Source organism: Gallus gallus, chromosome 10 (assembly GCF_016699485.2).
Source record: "Gallus gallus isolate bGalGal1 chromosome 10, bGalGal1.mat.broiler.GRCg7b, whole genome shotgun sequence".
NCBI classification, from domain to species: Eukaryota; Metazoa; Chordata; class Aves; order Galliformes; family Phasianidae; genus Gallus; species Gallus gallus.
In genome coordinates, this window is record NC_052541.1 from 11,453,970 (window position 1) to 11,473,349 (window position 19,380).

The window sequence follows — 19,380 nt, forward strand, 5'->3', positions numbered from 1 at the left end:
AAATAATCCATTGCAACCTTGTGGGTTCTGTTTGTGTCAGAAAGTACAAATAATGAAATCCAGGGTTTGTATATATTAGTGAGATAATAGTGTTCCTTATGATTACAAAAGTTTTACTGATCAACAAACTGTCTGTTGAACTTTGTGTGTGTTTCAGAGATCTCTTCTTAGAGAAGGTAACATTTGTGTCTTGGGAAGCAGTCCCTGGAGATTTTTGGTGCCCTTATAGAGGTCAGCGTGTTTGTTTCTTTGTTTTCAGTACAAAATGAAAATCCTACAAAAGTCTGTGCTCTTACATGAAGTGGAGCTCAGTTCTTATTTTTTCACATTGATAAATGCTCTAATTTTAAAAGTACAATTTAAGAAATATTTCAGTGAAACTTATCTCAGCAAGTCCTCAAATACAGCACATCTCTATTTTTTTTAAATGCCTTACCTGTGTGTCTGTGTGTGTGTATATTTAAAACCTACATACCTCTTTGGTATATTAGTTTTTGTTTGTTACTGGGACAGAATTTACTGGTGAATCCATCACAAATCCCCAAACAAAGCTCAGACACCCTCAAGACTGTGAGCATAGCCATGAGCTTCCCTTGAACTGCAGACACGTGCTAGCTTAGGCTTTCTATTTCTACTTGGAGCACTTGGGAATAGAGCTCTTTGGTAAAAGGCTGGGATGTGAATTCCTGTGACCATGGATGTGTTCCTCTAAAGCTGAGGCTCAGCTGTGTGTGATGGATGGGGAGTTACAAGAGATTCATTCCATTGGATGTAACACATTTTTGTCTGTCTCCCTGCATTCATATATGTATGTACTCTGCACCAGATACTGCCATGGTGTTGTTTAATCTTTGTTTACAAATATGATTATAATTCTTAATTAGTGTTAATGTCTCACACTTCAGAAACCTTATTTTACATTTTAGAATTGTATAAGAACTGTTACCCTCACTCCTTAAACATCCATGTATGAGCTCTGATATTTTACACACTGACGTGTCCATGAGAGCAATAACAAGCGTTTTATTTTCAGGGGCAGTTTCCTGCCCTCCCTTATGTGGATTTAGCAGCAGTAGAGCCCCATTTGCTTCTTACTTTTTCAAAAAACATTTCTCTCTGTTGCTGTCAGAACTGATAGTGACTAGTTGCCCAAGTGCTTTGGAGAAGTCAGTGCTGGTGTTGCCTGAAATTCAGTAGAAGAAAAAGCTGTCAAGTATTCCTCGAAAAGGTGCTGGCTCTTTGAGCTGATACCGCGAGGTACTGAGCGCTCTGGTCTTGGTCCTGCGATGCACATAAGTGCCTATTAAAATGCAAGTGTAGCTGATTTACAGGAGGTAAGCCAGAGTGCTCTGTATTTGCAAAACAAACATATGCACTTGTAGATAGACTCCTTATTTACTTTCTGGGGCAGAGTAAATCTCTTCTTTCGAGTAAACCAGAGCAATAACATTCCTGTTTTCTTTGAAAACAGTGTACTGAGGCAACAAGGGAGTTGTTGCCATTGTTCAGTGCTTAGCCACTGAAATAAGAGGTGGTTGGATTTTCTCCAAAGCATTTGGATGGCGTGAGCTATGTCAATATAGCTAAAAGAATGTCAGGTACATTTTTTGTAATCTTTTTTTCCCTGTTGTATTTTTCCAAGAGCCTGAGAAAATGTTTGTTTAGGTGTAGAGTATCCATTTTCATTTGGAGATGATCCTCCACGTTCTGTGGCTCTGGGTTCGTTGTGTCTGCACGGCTGCGGGCCCCTTCCTGGGACATTCCTTGTGCAAGATGAGATGTCTGAAGATGCTGTTGTTCTCATACCTGCTTGGTGCAGGCGTCCCCTGCTGCTGTTCCAGGAGCAAAGAGCACTGTCTCTCTTGTTCTTTGTTTAGGTCTGTATTGGAAATGTGCATCCTAATTTAGCTTCTCGGTGTGGGGCCATGGGAAGGAGAAAAACCAGCAAATATACATCGTGCTGTAGAGGAGCCTGGAAGCACAAAACAGACAATGACAGATGTTTGAAGTTAAAGTACTTTTGATCTGGAAGAAAGTCTGGCATCTTGGTTCTGCAGTCTGAATGAGCGCTATGGAAAAGGGAAAGGAATAATCCCTCTCCTCTCAGGAGGGCAAACACTGCAAGGAGATTCTACTTCAGCCAGAAGAAATCCTGCCAGCCACCTTACCCTTGCCATTGTTTATGATAGGCATGTCATTTAATGAGGTTCTTCAGAAAGCCATTAGTATTGCCACGTTGCATTAAATCTTCTGTGTGTAACAGCTTAACACCAAACAAAACAACTACGTGGCTTCAGGGCAAGAACTGAAAGTTTTAATGATTTATTAAGAGAAACGTAGCTATTATGTGTTAACCATACAGGAATGTAGTATTTAGCTGTATTTAAAGATATGCCTTAATGTATTTGTGCACTTTGGCCCAGTCAAATGTTTCTGTGGGAAATGCAGCCGTATAGTTATAATATTTCCTGGCTTTCTCTGTATTAACTTTGGGATGGATCTACTACTTTTCCCAATTGATTGCTTATTTCCGTTTTTATAGAGAAAGTATTTTCATAGCTCTGGCTTTTTTCGTTAAAAGATTTTTCTGTCTTAAAATGTAGGTTTTGCCTCCTGGGTTTGATGCTGTGCATATTCATGGTAAACAAAGGAATTTTCCATCCCATTAAAGTTTTAGCAGATAATTTCAACAACTGATTCCGCACAAAATAAACGCTGTTACTTGGTGAAGGGTCATTAAAAACTCTCTGGTCTGTAATAGGGTGTGGTACCTTTCATTCAGTCATTAAATAGTTTTTGATGATTTCTTGGCCAGTAATGGACAAGACAATTGCTGGCTAATTAAGGACTTACTCAGCTACCGTTGGAACGAGTGGAGGTCAAGAACAAAAAAAGTTCTGTGATGGTTCAATCATCTGTTGCAAAACAAAGGCAAAACAAGTGAAAAAGAAGGTCAGAGCACGTGTGCAGGTTATTTATTGGCTTGGTAAGAATCGTATTAACTGGTGTTACAAAATACCTAGTGGATATATAAGAAATAGGGTAATTGTTCTGAGAGTTTTATCAGCTCTCTGTTGGTCTTCAATCTTTTTGGCAGTTTCTGGCATTCAGTAACCTTCCTCAGTGAAATACAGAAGAGAATAGTGTTCAAACTTAGTGGATGCAATATATAAAGCATTGGAAAAGACAGTTTTTTTTTTTTTCTGAAGGGCATTTTCACAGCCCATGTGAGAATGGAGAAGTTTACCATTCCTGTGCAGTTAAGAGGTATAAATCTTAACATACTTCAAATAAAAAGCAGTGAAAAATTAGATGGGACCTTGAGACCTTTTCATTCAGTTTTGTTGAGGCGTAGACTTCAGTTTAAACCAAAGATAGTTTGCGTGATAGACCCTTGCTTCGTTATGAGAAGAGATGAGAGAAGAAAATGCCACTACCTGAAAGAAATTACAGTAACAAAGAGATGTGAGAATAAAATCTGGATATTATGCTTATAGAAAATGTTTTCTCAGAGAATTTGGAATAGAAATTCTTCAAAGGACAGGTATTTGCAGGTTTCTAAGACTGTAACAGAACTGCAATTTGCATTTTGTTGGATATACAGAGCTCAAATAGAAATAATAGCGGAAGTGTTTTTATCCAAACTCCTTTTTTTCCTTCAGATTTGCCTTCCCAGAAAGTTCCACATTGAGCCCATAAGCAACTTTTAGATGATCTAATACAACATCCTATTTAATTCTTCATTACTACTGTGAAGTTCCTTTCAGGGCAGGCTGCTCAGGGCTTCAGCCCATTGGTAGGTAGCCACTTAAACTCTTCTAGGCCCAGGCACTGCTGCCCAGAGCTGTGGGTGCCCCATCCCTGGAGGTGCTCAAGGCCAAGTTGGATGGGGGCCCTGGGCAGCCTGAGGGGAGGGGGGGGGGGGGGGGCACCCAGCCCATGGCAAGGGGTTGGAGCTCAATTATATTTGAGGTCCCTTCCAACCTAAGACATTCTGTGATTGTAGATTTGGGGAACAGGAGGCATTCTGCAAGCTGATGCATGGAAAATCTCAGCTGTTCTGTGACCTTCTAGACCTGACTTAAGTGCTCCCCTTGCTCCCTGCAGGTTCAGCAAGCCCAGAGATCCTCTCATAAGGAGTGACTCATGGCTGCTGCAAGCAGTTTCTCTCTTTGTGGGTGACACTAAATGTAACCCATTACAAACACAAGGAGGAGTTTTGCAGCGCTTCAGAAGAGAAGCCAGCAGTACCTGTGCAGGGCAGCATGTGAGCAGGTGAAGGCAGGGGCAGGCAGCATGGCCCAATGCCATGGCCTGTCTGGCAGCATGGCCCTGCTGCCACTGGGTACCTTAGCTCTGTATCTGCAGTCCTGGCAAGAACTGCAACAGCACAGGAAGCCGATGGTTTTCCAGTGACTCAATGGAGTAGTTGGGCTTTTCTGTTTGTTTCTTTACTCTCTGTCAATACCATTAGTGAGTGAACCTTCTACCCTGTCACTGTGTTTCTTGTTGAAATGTCCACTTCTTCCCAAGAATGGGATGCTTCATTGTTGTCATTTGGAGTGGTAATTTATTATTAATTATGCTTTCACAGTCGAGCAATCGTGCTACTGCACTGCATTTATCCTTTGCCAACACACAGATGGGTTATTTGCAGTGACACAGTTTTGGGTTGATACTGAATGTGGATTTCTCAGCTTCAGCTGAAAGATAATTCCCCCACTGCCCCTGACCCACTGGAAGGGGTCTCAGGAAACCACTGACCTGCTCAGTGCCTGCTGGGGAGAAGCAAGGTGCGTGAAGCTGTGAAAAATAGCACTGATAATGTTAGGAATTTGCACTACACAGAAAAGGGATGCATTGCCAGCTTTGAGAAGTTGCCTGGTTTCTGCTGGGCTGCTTTTCACCTTCTGTAAGAGCACCTCCCTCCATCTCAGCCCATATTCTCAGATGCACCTGCAGAGATCTGGGCAGTGTCCCCTCCACGTGTGACCTCAGGTCACCTCTCTGTGGTGCTGCCTTGCAGCAGCAAGGTGATGGCTGTAAGGGCTCACTGCTACCCAGGCTGCTTCGTCTCTGGTTTGCTCCTGTGTTTGCTCTGTCAGGGCTCTGGAAAATAATAATCTCTTAAAGTTTCTAGATTCTTCAGTGTAAAAAGCATAACAATCACAAGTGCTATAGAAGTGATTAGCACTGTGATTCTCTCTGACCTTGCATTTTCTCTTAAGCAGATACAATTTTTGGCTGTGTGGTAGCAGTGATAATGGTGCAAGGTCAGCTCCCAGCTCTGTTTCATCAGCTGGGTTTAGGCCAGGCAGCACATTCCCAGCACACCTGTGCAGTGCGGGCTGCCATGCAGAAGAGAAGTGCTGTGCTGCAAAGAGCCATGACCTATTTTCACATTTTGCAAGTCCCTGAGGCCCTTTTGATGCAGTTAAATAAATTCACTTTTAGAAGGTGCTGAGGATGAGCAAGACACGTGACTGGGGGCATGTTTGGGGAATGCTTCAGTCAAGGAGTTAGGCCCAGATTTAAATCATGCTGCTAAGAGTCCATTAAAACTAACATCTATCAGGATAATCCCTGAAAAAATAGGAATTTCTGATTGATACTTGGTGAATGTGTGTTCTACCACTTGTGTCATCGTGGAGCGATGCTTCAAAGGCTGTTTCACACAGGCCTGCCTGGCTTTTCTTCATTCTGTTGCAATGCAGGTGCCATGCACTACAGGAAGCAGACAGAGGAGTGCTGCTTGAGTGCTTATTCCCAGCCATGACCTACAGTTGTTGTCTGATGGCCTGGAGCTTTTCATGCAAAAGTCGGATAATGTTATAGCTGTCTAAAGAAGGTTTATTGAAATCCTCTATTTAAAACTAATACCCAGAGTTTCTGAAGAATGCATGGCATTTTTGTTTTCAGTATCAAAAACATGCTCAGTCACGCAAGTGATCACAGTGCAGCAGCTTTCACAAGTGTTCCATCCACAGACCTGCATAGTGTGTAATTCCCATCAGGAGGAATGGGAGTTTGTCCTTAGGCTTCATGGCATACAGGACCAGAGTGCTCTCAGAGGTACAACTGGAAAAACGTGCCCCCAAGAGTTACTCTCACATTCTGGTCACAGTGTCTGAAATACGCTGTGTTGGCTGTGGCTTTACGGTACAATCTGTGAAGCATGAGAAGTCATTTTTTTGTTTAGCAGCATCACTTCAGTGGAATTTTTGTAAATTCATATCAAGCCTCTCTATTGAAATTCAGTGTTCTTTTCCCAAGAATAAGCCTTCTCTTGCACAGTTGTTACAAATGGTTGCTGCGTTGTTCTCTAATCTGGGCTGAACTCTTGCGACTCTCACAGATGTTTATTCTCTAAAAAAATAATAATGTAATTTTTTGTTGTTTAATTTGTCTTTTTACAGTTGTTCAGTGAAAAGATAAGTGGAGCAGAAGGAACAAAATTAGATGAAGAATTTCAAGAGATGGAAAGGGTAAGGAAAGCAACATGTGTTTTTCAACATTCTGCTATTGCAGAAAAAGGGAAACAATGCAGATAGAGGATTTTTATAGCATTTAGAAACATAAATGGAAGACTGTGTGAACTCCTGGTTTAAATGGCCCTGACCCCAAGACTGCGAGCTAGGGTATTTTTGATCCTTTTCACCTGGTAAGAAAAACAGTCATAGTAACAACTGTTGAGCTGGCAAGAAAAGCGTAGTCTGGAATGCATAAGCAGTATTCAGGACTTATGAACCTGAAAGATAAGTAGTTCCCCCTGTTTTAATAGAAACCTTTCCTCCTTCTGAGTGCTAACTGCCAATTTGCATATTTTTGGTGCAGTCTTGTCACAAACATGTAAATAGCCATTTATTTTAAGCTGCCAGATGTGCTTTATTTTAAATATATTTTCATAAGCAGCTAGAATAGGATATTTAATTAAAGTATAAATTTCTAGTAATAGATTTGCTTTTCTAATTATGTTACTTTTCTTTTTCAGAAAATTGATGTTACAAATAAAGCTGTAGCAGAACTTCTGTCAAAATCCACAGAGTATCTTCAGCCAAATCCAGGTAGAGTCATAACAATAGGGGTCAAATTTTGCTGGTTATGTAGCCATAGGGAGCAGGGCTGTTACTTGCCTACCTGGTGTCTGAGTGAAGCCTTGCTTTTTCCAGACACTGAAAGGTCTGAGTGGATTTTTGGTAGTCAATTAATAGGTTTCCAAAATTTTGGTTTGAGAAAAAGAAAGACACATTTACGTTTACTGTTGATCACAAAGATTATCTGTTAAGAGTTGGAATTACTGTCCAAACCAGCCATGGGAAGAGCCTTCATTTTTTTGAGAACTGTCTGACTGGGTTCATGTTTAGTCTGCTGAATGAGAGGACTTCAGAGATAGCTGTTTGTTCTGGGTACCTTACAAGATGCACATCACCAGAGAAGTTCAATATGTTGCTAATATCTACAGGAGAAGCAACTAATGGGTTGTGCTTGCAACAGGATGAGAATATTCAGCTCTTCAGCAAAGCCCAGCTAGGGTGTTCAAGATGCAGCTAGTCACCATCCATGGCTCACATTTCTTAGGAAATGTCCTACCCTTGGCTATTACTATGCTGAAGAAGCTGTTGAGTTGATAATAAGAGTAGACTGGAAAACATCCCAAGAATAACCGCATGATTTTGTCGTGATATGAGCAGCCCCAAAATAAATTAATTTGCATGCATCTGTCCTTTCTGCAAAAATAATAATAATAAAAAAATACTGTCTTGAGTATTGGAACCACTAAAACATGGGGAAAAGAACTCCTACAAAGTCCTCATAAGCAGGAGCATGAAATTGGTGTTGGCTGTACTTATACGAGCCCAGTCTGTGTTTGCTTTTTGCAGTGTTTTTAATAGACTTCACAAAAAGAAATACTCAGGGGAATGTGAATATTGGTGATTATCTGAAATAGGTGGCAGGCACTCCCCTTATGTATCTGTCTGGAGAAATGTTGCCCATCCAGCTGGAAATAAAGCAATTTCTTGTGACCCTTACTGTTGGATAGAATCTTATTTCAACCTCTGACTACGAAATACTGACAACAAAAGGCTTATGGATCTACAGATTAGCTTAGTGACTTGCTTTGTGAGACTGCTTGTTAAATGATTTATTCCTTTAAACATACTAATTCAAAAATTGTTTTTTTAACTTTATCTTTTTCACGTTCATGTCCTTTTCAGCATACAGAGCCAAGCTGGGAATGCTGAACACTATGTCAAAGATCAGAGGACAAGTTAAAACCACAGGCTATCCTCAGACAGAAGGACTCCTAGGAGACTGCATGATACGGTATGGCAGAGAGCTTGGCGATGATTCTATGTTTGGTGAGTTTGTGTACCTCCTTTGAGAATATTTCCATATAAAGTACTTCACAGAATATTACTCGGTGACATAACCTATGAAAATAGCTAATTCAGGTAAGAGAGCAAGCTAAGTACAGTGATTAGGGAATTATTGATATAATAATACCCAATGCTTCTTTGTATTTTTCCACCTCTGTTGCAGGTGGATTCAATCTGTAACTAATTCTGTTTCATGGTTGATATTATTAAGATAAATATTTTGTTTCTAAGTTGCCAAAGAATAATTTAGAGCAATCCGTAGATGCAATGTATTTTTTTTAACCTTTAAATAAAAATGCCTCTCCTATATCTGAGAAGTAAAGATTTTCTTGAGGAGGTGGAGGAGGGAGAGGGAAAGGCAGTTACTTTCCAAAGGACTACAGCAGACACAAATATACCTCCTTGAAAGAACTGTATTATAAGACGTGGTTTTTGTTTGTTTTTCCTGAAGGGCTTAAGGGGAGATGGGCAGAGGAACACAGGGTATGCTTTGGAGCAGAATTTTCCAGTGCTGATTTTCTGTAGGAGAAAAGCAAGTGCATTATTTTTTACTTTTCAAGGGCTACAGCAAATGCAAAGATGCCCACTTGAGTTTTATTATAAGATGCATTTGTTGTTTCACGTATATTGAGATATAAGTAGCATATTGTTTACCATAGGCCTTGCGCTGCTGGATGCTGGTGAAAGCATGAAGCAAATGGCAGAGGTGAAGGACTCACTTGATATTAATGTCAAACAAAATTTCATTGATCCCCTACAGTTATTGCAGGACAAAGATTTAAAAGAGATTGGGGTAAGTTTGTCCAGAGTAAAGCTTCATTTACCAATAATCAGAGTCAACTAGGCTTCAGTTCTCTGAGAGGTTTTTTTGGATGCCTAAAACTAAATAAATGTCATTGCATTTAAGCTTATTTCTCTAGCAAAGTAGTGGTGAAATCTGCTTACAATCAGTGTCTGGCTGTTTTTCACCATAGTTTAACTTGCTCAGTTTGCTGTATTGCCTGTGCATTCAGTACAAGAAGGTACTGAAGAAAAACATATTCCTTTTCTACTGTTTTGTTTTAACCAACATTTGTTATTAATTGATCTGAACACATGAGTAGGCTGTGATTTACTGTGACTGATTATTCTGTCTTGCTGCCTCAGTCACCTATAGCTGTTTATTATAGAGGCTGAATATGATTGTTGAAGAAGGCTGTTCAGAGCAATGATCTGAAAAGTGCCATCAATTGCTGAGTGCCATATCCCACTATGGGAAAAAAAATATAGGATGCTGAGGAACATATTTTTAATCTTTAAAGTGAGGTTTTGTTTACAAAATGACAATTCAAAAGAAAGCCAGGCAGTCTTGTCTGTGTCTGTTGATTCCAATAGATTTTGGTAATAAGCAAGTTGAAACCTTGATGAAATGCAGAAATAAAAGTTGGTTTATTTGTTAACACATAAATGGAGCTGAAAAGCATAGCAAAAGGCAGTAATTGTGCCTTGATGTCTGTAGCTGTCTCTTATGATACATAACTGTATTCAGCTGTACTTCTTCTGAACTGATAGAAAGAAATTGTTTGATGTTAGCTTTAATGAGCATTTTTTACTGTCACTCTCGGTCCATTCTGTAAGTCTGTCAGTCCTGTGGTTTTTGGCAACAGAAAGCTTGCATAGTGATGTCAGATAGAAGTGTCAAGTTGACACCTAACGAAGAAAGCAAGAATATAAGATGTGTTGGAGTACTGCCTAGAGAACGAGAAGAGAAAATAACTCTTTAACTGTTAGCTGTCATATTGCATATAATACCAGAGGTAAAATTGAATTAAGTATAGAGCAGGGGAGGCGGGGGGTGGCACATTCAGATGTTCTAAATTAGAAGCAGGATCCAATCTGAGATGTTGTACATTTTAGTAAAGTCAATTCCAAGAGCTGGATGTCTAAGTTTAGCTAATCTAGGTAGCCAGTTTCCTGAGTCTTAGCGGATGGCTGTTTATTGAAAGTATATACAAACTGAAATTGCATTCATGTATGCAGTCCTGGACATACCTGATGCTGCCTTAGATCAAAGGGATGGGCTGGATAATCTCTGAGCCTGGGGTTTCTTTTGTTTCTGCATATGTCTGTAATCATGTCTGTAACTGAAACTTCCTTAAATCACAATGAGTTTGTATGGGCCTATCTCATTTGAACCTTCTCCTAAATGTTCTGTCTTATTTAGCATCATTTGAAGAAACTAGAAGGACGGCGTTTGGATTATGATTATAAAAAGAAACGTCTTGGAAAGATACCAGATGAAGAAGTTAAACAAGCAGTAGAAAAATTTGAGGAGTCAAAGGAACTAGCTGAAAGAAGCATGTTCAATTTCTTAGAAAATGATGTAAGTCTGTCTGTTTTTGTTTACTGCAGTATATCCAGATGGGAAATGCATGTAGGTTTGGATGGAGCTCATCTCATCCTTTATAGAAGGCAAGGGCTGAAGGCAGAGAATCTGCCTTTCTCCTTGTCTTGGAGAGGAACTTTGTGCATAGTGGCACATGGGAGAACTCAAGAATACAGCAGGTCAGACAAGACTGTCACAGAGGTTTCATGTATCTTTATTATCTATGAACTGTGTGTACACAATGCAGGGAGATGAATGGGAGGAAGAAGGGGGACTAACACAGTCACAGAGCTGCTGCTTAAACCATAAGCAAGAGATTTGTACTCTGCACTGATTTGCAGGAGCAGCTCACTTGTAGAGAGAAATTTGTTGCTGATCTGAAGGATCCGGGTGATATGGACTATACAAATTACAACTATATTTTGGTTCTAGAAATCACTGCGTAAAGTTTATGTGGGTTGTGCTCAGGTACTTGAACTTTGGCTCAGATTCCAAGTCCACAATGAAATTATGTCTAAATAATTAACAGCTGTGGTCTTTAGGATAATCCCTCTCTTCAGTGCACATACAGAGGAATAGCAATGTGCTCTCTTCTTGTGTTAATCATGGAAGTGTGTGAAAAGAAAGCTGGGTAGATGCTTTAGAGGCCATTTGATTATCTGTAGGCAGAGTAAAGATATCCTTTTTTTCCTAATAAGTCTCCATCAGATTTATGTATTTATTTATTTATGCTAGAATAGGAAAGACAAAAGCAAAAAGAGGAGCTCTTAAGTGAGATCATTTCAATGCAAGTAATCTCTCTGTCTAACTGCATAACAGCCAGCTATAAACTAACCTGTAGCTCCCAAACCGCTTGTGAGTGGGAAGCATTTGTTACAGCCGTGTGTGAGCCAAAAAACTCTCTTGCCATTTTACCAGCACAAGTTATATGAAGGTGGCAAAATTTTAACATTCTCTATAAACAATTTCAGTACACTATTCCTGCTGTCCCACTGTGGGCTCTAACAACTTGTCAGTGTCTTATAGTTCTTTCTATAAGCAGCTGAGAAATGTTTCAGGTGTTTGTCATGAGCCAAAGCACCAAACCAAAGATGAAGCAGTGCATGGATTTTTATTGAGTTACCTGAGCCACGAGAGAACTGATGAGGAATGACTTACCAGTATAGTTGATTCTGCCTTTGGAAGGGAGTTGAACTGGGTGTCCCTGTGAGGTCTTGCTCCATCCTCACTTTTTCTTTTGCTTATATTTCAAGAAAATTGTGCTCTTTCCTTCTGATGTTCCATGCTGACCCAGTCTGCCTCCCACCCTCAAACTTCTCATTCCAGCCTTCTTGTCTAACCATAGTCATTCTCACTGGGTTTGCAGAGATGCTGATTGTAGTCACTTTACTGTCCTTCCATTTTCCCAAAGCATCTCCCTTTCTTTCTGTTTCCCTGCGGTCTCTGTTCTCAATGCTCTGGTTCCCAGCCACCTTGTCAGTTGCTTCACCCAGACGCAGCCCTGATTCACATCTCTCTCTCTTTTTTTTTTTTTCACTGCTAGTTTCAGACCTCCCACACTGACACTTTTGCATGCACTTCTTATCAGATTCATCTTCCTGCCTTTCCCACTCATCCAGTCTCAGGCTCCTCAAGCTAAGTGCCTCAAGCTAAGTGCTCTTAGTCCCACAAGTCTCTCTGGCTCTTTCCCAGTCAGTCTTTCTTCTCCCAGTCCCCAGTTCCATATTCCTCCCAGCTCTCACTCATCTTGTCTTGACAGTCCTTGTCTGTCTATTTTCTCCAGCCACCCCATCCAAACCCCAGGCACACTGTGTGTTATCCTCAGCTGGTTTGCATTACTCTCTTGACTTTGATGGAATTGTATCAGCTGTTAATTTGGTTCTGTGCATTTAATTTCTGTATGCTGTGTGATGATGTTTGGCTCTCTTGGTGTCCCAGCAGAATTTCTAATAACGTTTTTAACTGAGTAAAAGCAGAAGTAGTAGAGCAAAATTGCCATGGGTCCATAAAACATTTGTAGAAAGCTTTCACAAACACCTTCTTGTGATCCAACATGCAAAGACATGGTGGAATGGGAACATATCAGACTTTTTGGGCTCTGTCCTCCTCCTTGTCTTAAAGGAAAAGTACAAAAATGAAAGAGAACAAATAAGTATTTGTTGTTGTTCCCTTGTACTACATCTTAAACTTTTCAGTTTGCATCAGGGGAAAAGGAATGAGGTTACTACCTTTTTTTTTTTTTTTCCTTCTTCATGTCCATCCTTAGCATTCATACACTCAAATGACTGGCTGATACTTCTTCAATCCATGTAGGTTTGGATAATAGTAGATAAATCATGTTTCATTTATTGGTTTATATATAAAATGCTGCCATCTAGTGAGGTAAGTCCAGATGATTTCAGAACTGTACTTCGTAAACATGGCTAATAAGCACTAATGGGTCTGAGTCACAAGATTTGTCACAGTGTAATTTGTCCCAACCTTGCTGATCAGAAAGGCTCCACTCTCACCTGCTAAGGGGTTTTGTGCGCTGTAACTGTTTCAGACTTGGGTGCTGACAGACAGCTGGCTTGGAAGTTGAAAGCAAAAAGGATTTGTACACTGTGAAAGGAAATGACTTAAGGACCCAGCCCTGAGTTAGTGAACTAGAAGTTACACCTCAGTTTTGTTCAGGTTCCAACTGGCAGTTTCTTTGAAAGAATCACATATGCTCTTTTTCAGCAGTCCCACAAGGTATCACGGTCTTTTGAGATACCAAATCTGTTTTGAATGTTGTTTATTTCTCCTTCAGCTGAATGTACTGCAGGCTCTTTAAAACTCTTTGCTCTCTGTCTTTCAGGTAGAGCAAGTTAGCCAGTTGGCTGTGTTTGTAGAAGCAGCACTAGATTACCACAAACAATCTACAGAAATATTGGAGGATCTGCAGAGCAAGCTGCAAAACCGGTAAGCCTGTGAACCCATCAGAAAACTTTGAGTCTCTTTTGTAGTTCAGGTTCGTGAGTATGGAAAGTCACAGAAACAGCAGATCTTGTAGCACCATGTCACAGATGCATGTTTGCTGTGCTCTTGTGACCTACTGGACTTCATTGCTTTAAACCATTACAACCTGGCAATGTATTGCTGAACTGTGAGCCTTTAATGTACCATGGAATCTGCCCAGCAAGCTTTGAGAGTGTGCAGACTCCCTCCCTCACATCTGCAGAGGTTAAGTACGACAGCCTCCATTTGTTTGTAGATTTTTTTAAACTTGCATACTTTCTGAACATTGTTTTGGAGTCTTTGCTGGGCAGTTGGTGTGTTCTCACTGAGATTATGGGCATAACAAAACCCTGCAGCAAAATAAAGAACTTGCCAGTTGGCTAGGAATACAGTTGTGATGTAATGAACTTGTGAAAAGCCAGATATTTTGTGTCATACTAATAGGAAAAAAGCTGCTGTCATTAGTTTGTTGTACGTCACTCAGAAAAGCAACAGAGAACAGGAGACCTTAATGACTTGAGCACTGCCACAGTGTAGGCTAATAGTACAGTCAGAGTCCAGATAACTTCTTTGAGGCTTTCCTGAGAATTGAATTCATCACAGAATTGAAGCGATGGATGTGAGTACCGTATAGGAGTAGCAGTGCCTGTATACCCTGCAACATTCCAGCTGAAGGGTCAGTGTCATGGGGTGGTCTCAGTAGGGCCACATGCACATATAGGAAGAGGTGCTTGGGCAGATTTGCTGTTCAAATGCTTATTTCCCTTTTTTTTCTAATAAAAATTCACCATGTGAGATGCAGTCCCTGGGCCTCTGTCCTGGCTGCGCTTCTGCATATGTCATTTACAGCTGAGTTTTCCAGACAGCCCATTCCTGGAACTTCTGCTGAACTCAGTGGCAGCTGTGGATGCTCAGCACTCCTCAGACTCAGGCTGTTAAGCTTTTTTACCTCTGTCAGCAGGACCATAGCATTAAGTAAAATAGGGTCTTCCTGAAACTCAAGTACTGCATTAGAATTGAGCAGCGTTTAGTGAATAACATTTCCTCACACCATCACCCCCTTCCTCCAAAAAATCTTATAAAAGTTCTAAAACCCACAGCAGACAGGTTTTATCTCACCTTTCAAATATAAAAGTACTGAACCTGGGTGGAAACCCTGTGAGTATTTGTTCCTTCAAGTGAATCTCTTGCCACTCTTCTCTGTATTCCAGAATAAATGTAGCATCTAGTCGGCCTAAACGTGAATTTAAGCCAAAACCTGTAATAACTACAACTCTGGAAACTGGTGATAATCAGCAGCACAATGGGATTGCATATAGTTCTTCTATAAAGTCATCAGGTAAGCCTGTGGCCATGGAATTAACATTTTGGTGGCTATTTTACCAGATTATTGCTTGTTGTATTGCTTGTACCATGGGAATGATCGATTCATGGGTCATCTGTATCCAGGTATTTGACTCCAGTTTGTTCCCCAGGTCTGGAAATGGAATCGTGAAGCCAGGTTTCCTCTCAACGGTCTTTTACCATCTGAATTCGAAGTGGGGCACTCTGCTGGGTTTTTTAGGTTCTTTGTATTACCACTAAGGGTGAGAGGAGAGAGAATCACTTGGAGAAAGCATTTCATTTCTTGAAAAGGCAGATGCCTAATGTGGATATGTTAGATCACTGTCTAGAACATCTCCAGCTGCTAATTTCTCTCAACACTCTACGTGTAAGTGATCAGCACAGGATCTTGATTGTTAGCCATGTAAAATGTAGGGAGATGTAGGGAGACTGGTCCCAGCCTAACTAGTTTTATTAACATAATTTACTTTAATGTCCTTTCATTCCCCTGAAACACGCACTGAAATGTGTGCCTTTTTTTAGCTGAATTACTGGAGGTGTTCAAGGCCAGGTTGGACGGAGGCCTGGGTTAAAGTGATCTAGTGGGTGGGAACCAGCCTGTGGCAGGGGTTGGAACTCAGTGATCTCTTTCACCAAGCCATTCTGTGATTCTGTAATACTTAGACGCCCCTTGCTGTGGGAGGAGAGTCCCTTCTTGTGGTTAGAGCCTAATTCTACTGAGAAGGAAAAGGAAAGAAAAAAAAATAACTATTGAAAGCCCATGAAAGTTGTGTAAATTGTAATAATGGGCATGGTTACCACTACTCACTGAAGTAACTTTTCCACATCTCATGAATAAATTTTTTTGCCCTACCTCCTTTATGCCTACAGTGAGTGGTGACAGAGCAATAACAGAACACAAAAGACAATAATATGCAAAGAAAGGAGCATGAAAAAGACATTTTGTTCTATTGCTATTTGTAAGGAAAATAGAGAGGAGTCAGTGAGCCCAAGGTTGCCTTCTATAGTTGGCATGAGATCTTGGATCTTTTTCTGAGGTTTCTTTTCTTTTTTTTTCTTGTTTGTAACTCCCGTTTCCTCTCTTCTACAGTCTTTCTCCTTTTTGAAGGTCACTGAGAGAGAAACATGGAAACTAAAGGTGGAAGAAAAAAGCTTAGAGCTGTAACTTCACGTTCTTTCTAGAATCTCTCAAATTTTCTTGTACTCTGGTACAAGATGAGGCTATTACACAATCCACGCTGAAAGGGATTTGCAGCACTTTGGCAACATAAATCCACTCAGCAGGATCCTGTCCCTCATCTTGTTTCTTTTGTGCTTCAAGCTAACTGAGGGTGTGTTAGTGAAGATCCCCATGCTGCTCAAATGCCAATGCAGCAGTTCTATACTGCTGTTAAATGTGGGATTGAGGGAGATAACCCCCTCTTTGCATGAGGGTTCCTGAGGCATGATGGAAAAACACATTTCATTCAAAGTACTAGGAATGTGTGTAGCAATGTAGAAATCCTTAATTTTCTAGTTATTTTCACAGTACATCTGGATTTATTTTATTGTCATCACAAACAGTGTGATCCAGGATGTACTTTAAAGGTAAGCAGCCCAGCCTTTGGGATAAGGACACGTTAGATGACTTCTCAAGGATGCTGCCAGCTTGCTTACTTATAGGAAAAAAAAAACCTGTTTTAATGGGCTAAAATTTAGTGAAAGAACTGAAAAATGAATGGCCACTGATCACGAAGGTGGGAAAGGAGTGAGCCAATTGTATTCGTCAACTCCATTCATTCACTACATCAGCAGCTGCTTGCTTCTAATGATGGGTTTTCACTTACTGCTTGGCTCAGTCAGTACTCTCAGAACAGAAAACATAGTCATAAAAGAGAGAAAGAGGAGGTATAGGAAAAATTTAGTTCCAGTTGCTGCAATTAGTGTTGTTAATGGTATCAGTAAGACTTAGATTAATTTCACTTAGTATTAGAAAGACTCAGTTCTTAGAACATCTGTAGTTTTTTTTCCTCCATTAGATTCTAAAGCTGTGGACTCTGTTTACCTCCTGAAATCATTGTCCATCTTCTTTCTTTCTGCTATCCATATGAATTTGTGAAGTTACAGCGCGGTGAATTTACCCTGCTTGTAAAGGGTACATTCTCTTTCTTGCTGCTTTCTTTTGATGCTTCAAATTGTGAAACAGTTTTGATTTGATTTGTGGTCTGTGATCTAGAAATGTGAACCAGGTGGCTTGAAGGAAAACACTGCACAGTGTTGTAAGGTCTCCATGTGATACAGGGATAGCATCGTAATCATCCTCTTCTTTTGCTTAGAAATCTTCATCCAACACATCCAACTTCCCCTGTGTTTACACATTGGCTCTATTGAGATGTAGACCTTTAATTTCCCTGATGCTGTCATTGAAGATAGCAGTATCTTAGCATTCAGTGAGCTCACAAATGTCAACTGGGCGTTTAAAAGTAAGGTGTGACACATTCAGCATAACTGCCATGATCCAGTTCTGATTGTTGAAATGACTTTTCCTGTGTTCCACCATAGCTTTCTAGGTTAAGTATTAGTTTCTTGGAGCAGAAATGGTGTTTTCCTTTATACAGTTCCTACCTAACACATGGGGATTATTTACTGCCAATGACTTGTGACTCCAGCCCTGCAAATGTGTGCAGAAACATCTTTTTAATGTTGTAAATTGTTTAGCTACTTTGATTAAGCACAGACAACAAATCTGTATTTTTGTTCTAATTCATTGTTACCCTCATTAATCAGCCGAGGCTGTGAGCATCATCTGCTCTAGAACTCTTAAATGCTGCGTTACATCATGCTTTTCATTCTTTCTGTTTGTCAGGTTTCACTGTGGTATAAACTAATTGGGTCTGGTTGCCATGTGCTGGATTTTAACACAGGCATCTAAATGTTTACACACTTCAGCTGTGAGGGAGGCTGGGACTAATCATCTTCGTAAGCTTCCAGCCTGTGATTATTAAAGTATAATTGCAACCATCTATATACATCTAGGTATAGAAGGGGAGTATGTGCAGGTATGGGCAGTAACTCCTTTTGAAAAGACAAGAACAGAACAACCAACACTCACTGTTCTGGCTTTATCCTGCGATGCTTCAGAAATCACAGACAGCTACTTGCTCAGCCTGCTGGTGCTGCTTTTTCCGTTTGTACTGTCCAGGTTTAAGTGACCTGTGCACTGCGACTGGTCATCATTGGAAATGTGACAATGAAATGTGACAATTTAGCTCCACAATGGTGGAATTAAGGAGACGGGCCTGGTGCTGCAAATTAACATAAAACCTGCCTGCATGGGGGGAAAACAAACCAACAACAACAACAACAACAACAAAAAAAGGATGTGATTTCTTTAGCTTAGATCTCTGCAACAGAAGAAGAGCAAGTATTTAATAGATGGGAAAAGGCTGGATTCGTGTCACCAGTTCTGTGATGTTAAGCAGAGTGTGTTGCAGATCATCAAGCAGCGCTGCCCCCGCTACTTTTGTCAGGGAAGCTTTGTCTCATTGGATTATACAGTAGCAGCAGCTGCCTGATTCTAATGAGGACTCTAACTGATCCAACAGCCTGGAGTGAAACCGGTTGTATTGGCTGTGACCATTATTTTAAAATCTTTCCAGGCTGCCAGACACTTCTTGTCAGTCCTTTGGAGCTTAAATTGAACCAAATGCGCTCCATCTCCTATCAGGTACCTTGCTGTCAGAAATGAACTGACTTGCAATAATAAATTAGCCCCATCGGAGCAGCTGGTGGAGGCTGGGAACTTTGTCAGTTATTCCAAGCTCTGCCTTCTGCTGCTGACAGTTCTGGTGAGTCGGTATCAGCTCTACCTTGGCAGACTCTGGAAATAGCTCAGCTATTTTTGAACGCAGTCAGTCCATTTTTGTTGTAAAACCATGGCTCATCTTCTTATCTGTGAATGGACTATTTCAGCAAAAATATGTCCCAAAACAAGCTTTGGCCTGTGCCATTGTATTGGACAAGCCATAATTCAATTTGTTCTTGTAAAACTTTGTTGTTACTCCATGCTTTCCACAGGCAGAGAAGCAGTGCAGCTTTGTTACAGCAGTATCCCAGAGAGGCTCACTTGAAGGGGGTCTTTGTATTGAAGGCTCTCTTGCGTTGTTACAACAGCAGAATAGGGCCTTTATAATAAAGATAGAACATATCCCCCAAACAAAATACATTCCGTGTTAAAACTGGGAAATGGGAATTATATTCCTCATTTACTGATCAGCAGAATGTGTCACTTGGTTTCTTAGACATCTTCTGACCCCTGGTCTTAGAAAATGCCAG

At 40.5% G+C, this 19,380-nt stretch overlaps 1 protein-coding gene and 1 long non-coding RNA gene across 4 annotated transcripts in view; one reads left to right on the top strand and one right to left on the bottom strand.

The window, feature by feature from the left end:
• The window catches only part of SH3GL3 (SH3 domain containing GRB2 like 3, endophilin A3), a 44,033-nt gene that overhangs the window by 22,713 nt on the left and 1,940 nt on the right, over positions 1-19,380 (top strand). For 2 of the 3 annotated variants that reach the window (NM_204528.2, XM_046898884.1), the window contains exons 2-8: positions 6,417-6,485; positions 6,992-7,064; positions 8,217-8,360; positions 9,038-9,171; positions 10,582-10,740; positions 13,583-13,686; positions 14,934-15,061. In NM_204528.2, coding sequence (NP_989859.2) covers positions 6,417-6,485; positions 6,992-7,064; positions 8,217-8,360; positions 9,038-9,171; positions 10,582-10,740; positions 13,583-13,686; positions 14,934-15,061 — 811 coding nt within the window. Of the gene's footprint in view, positions 1-157; positions 232-6,416; positions 6,486-6,991; positions 7,065-8,216; positions 8,361-9,037; positions 9,172-10,581; positions 10,741-13,582; positions 13,687-14,933; positions 15,062-19,380 lie in introns of all 3 variants that reach the window. The other variant, XM_046898885.1, reaches the window with a different exon arrangement.
• On the bottom strand, positions 828-12,240 carry LOC107054195. The gene is made up of 2 exons (XR_001468220.4): positions 11,902-12,240; positions 828-1,972 (listed from the first exon to the last, which is right to left on the bottom strand). It is a non-coding gene; the product is annotated as an uncharacterized LOC107054195 (long non-coding RNA).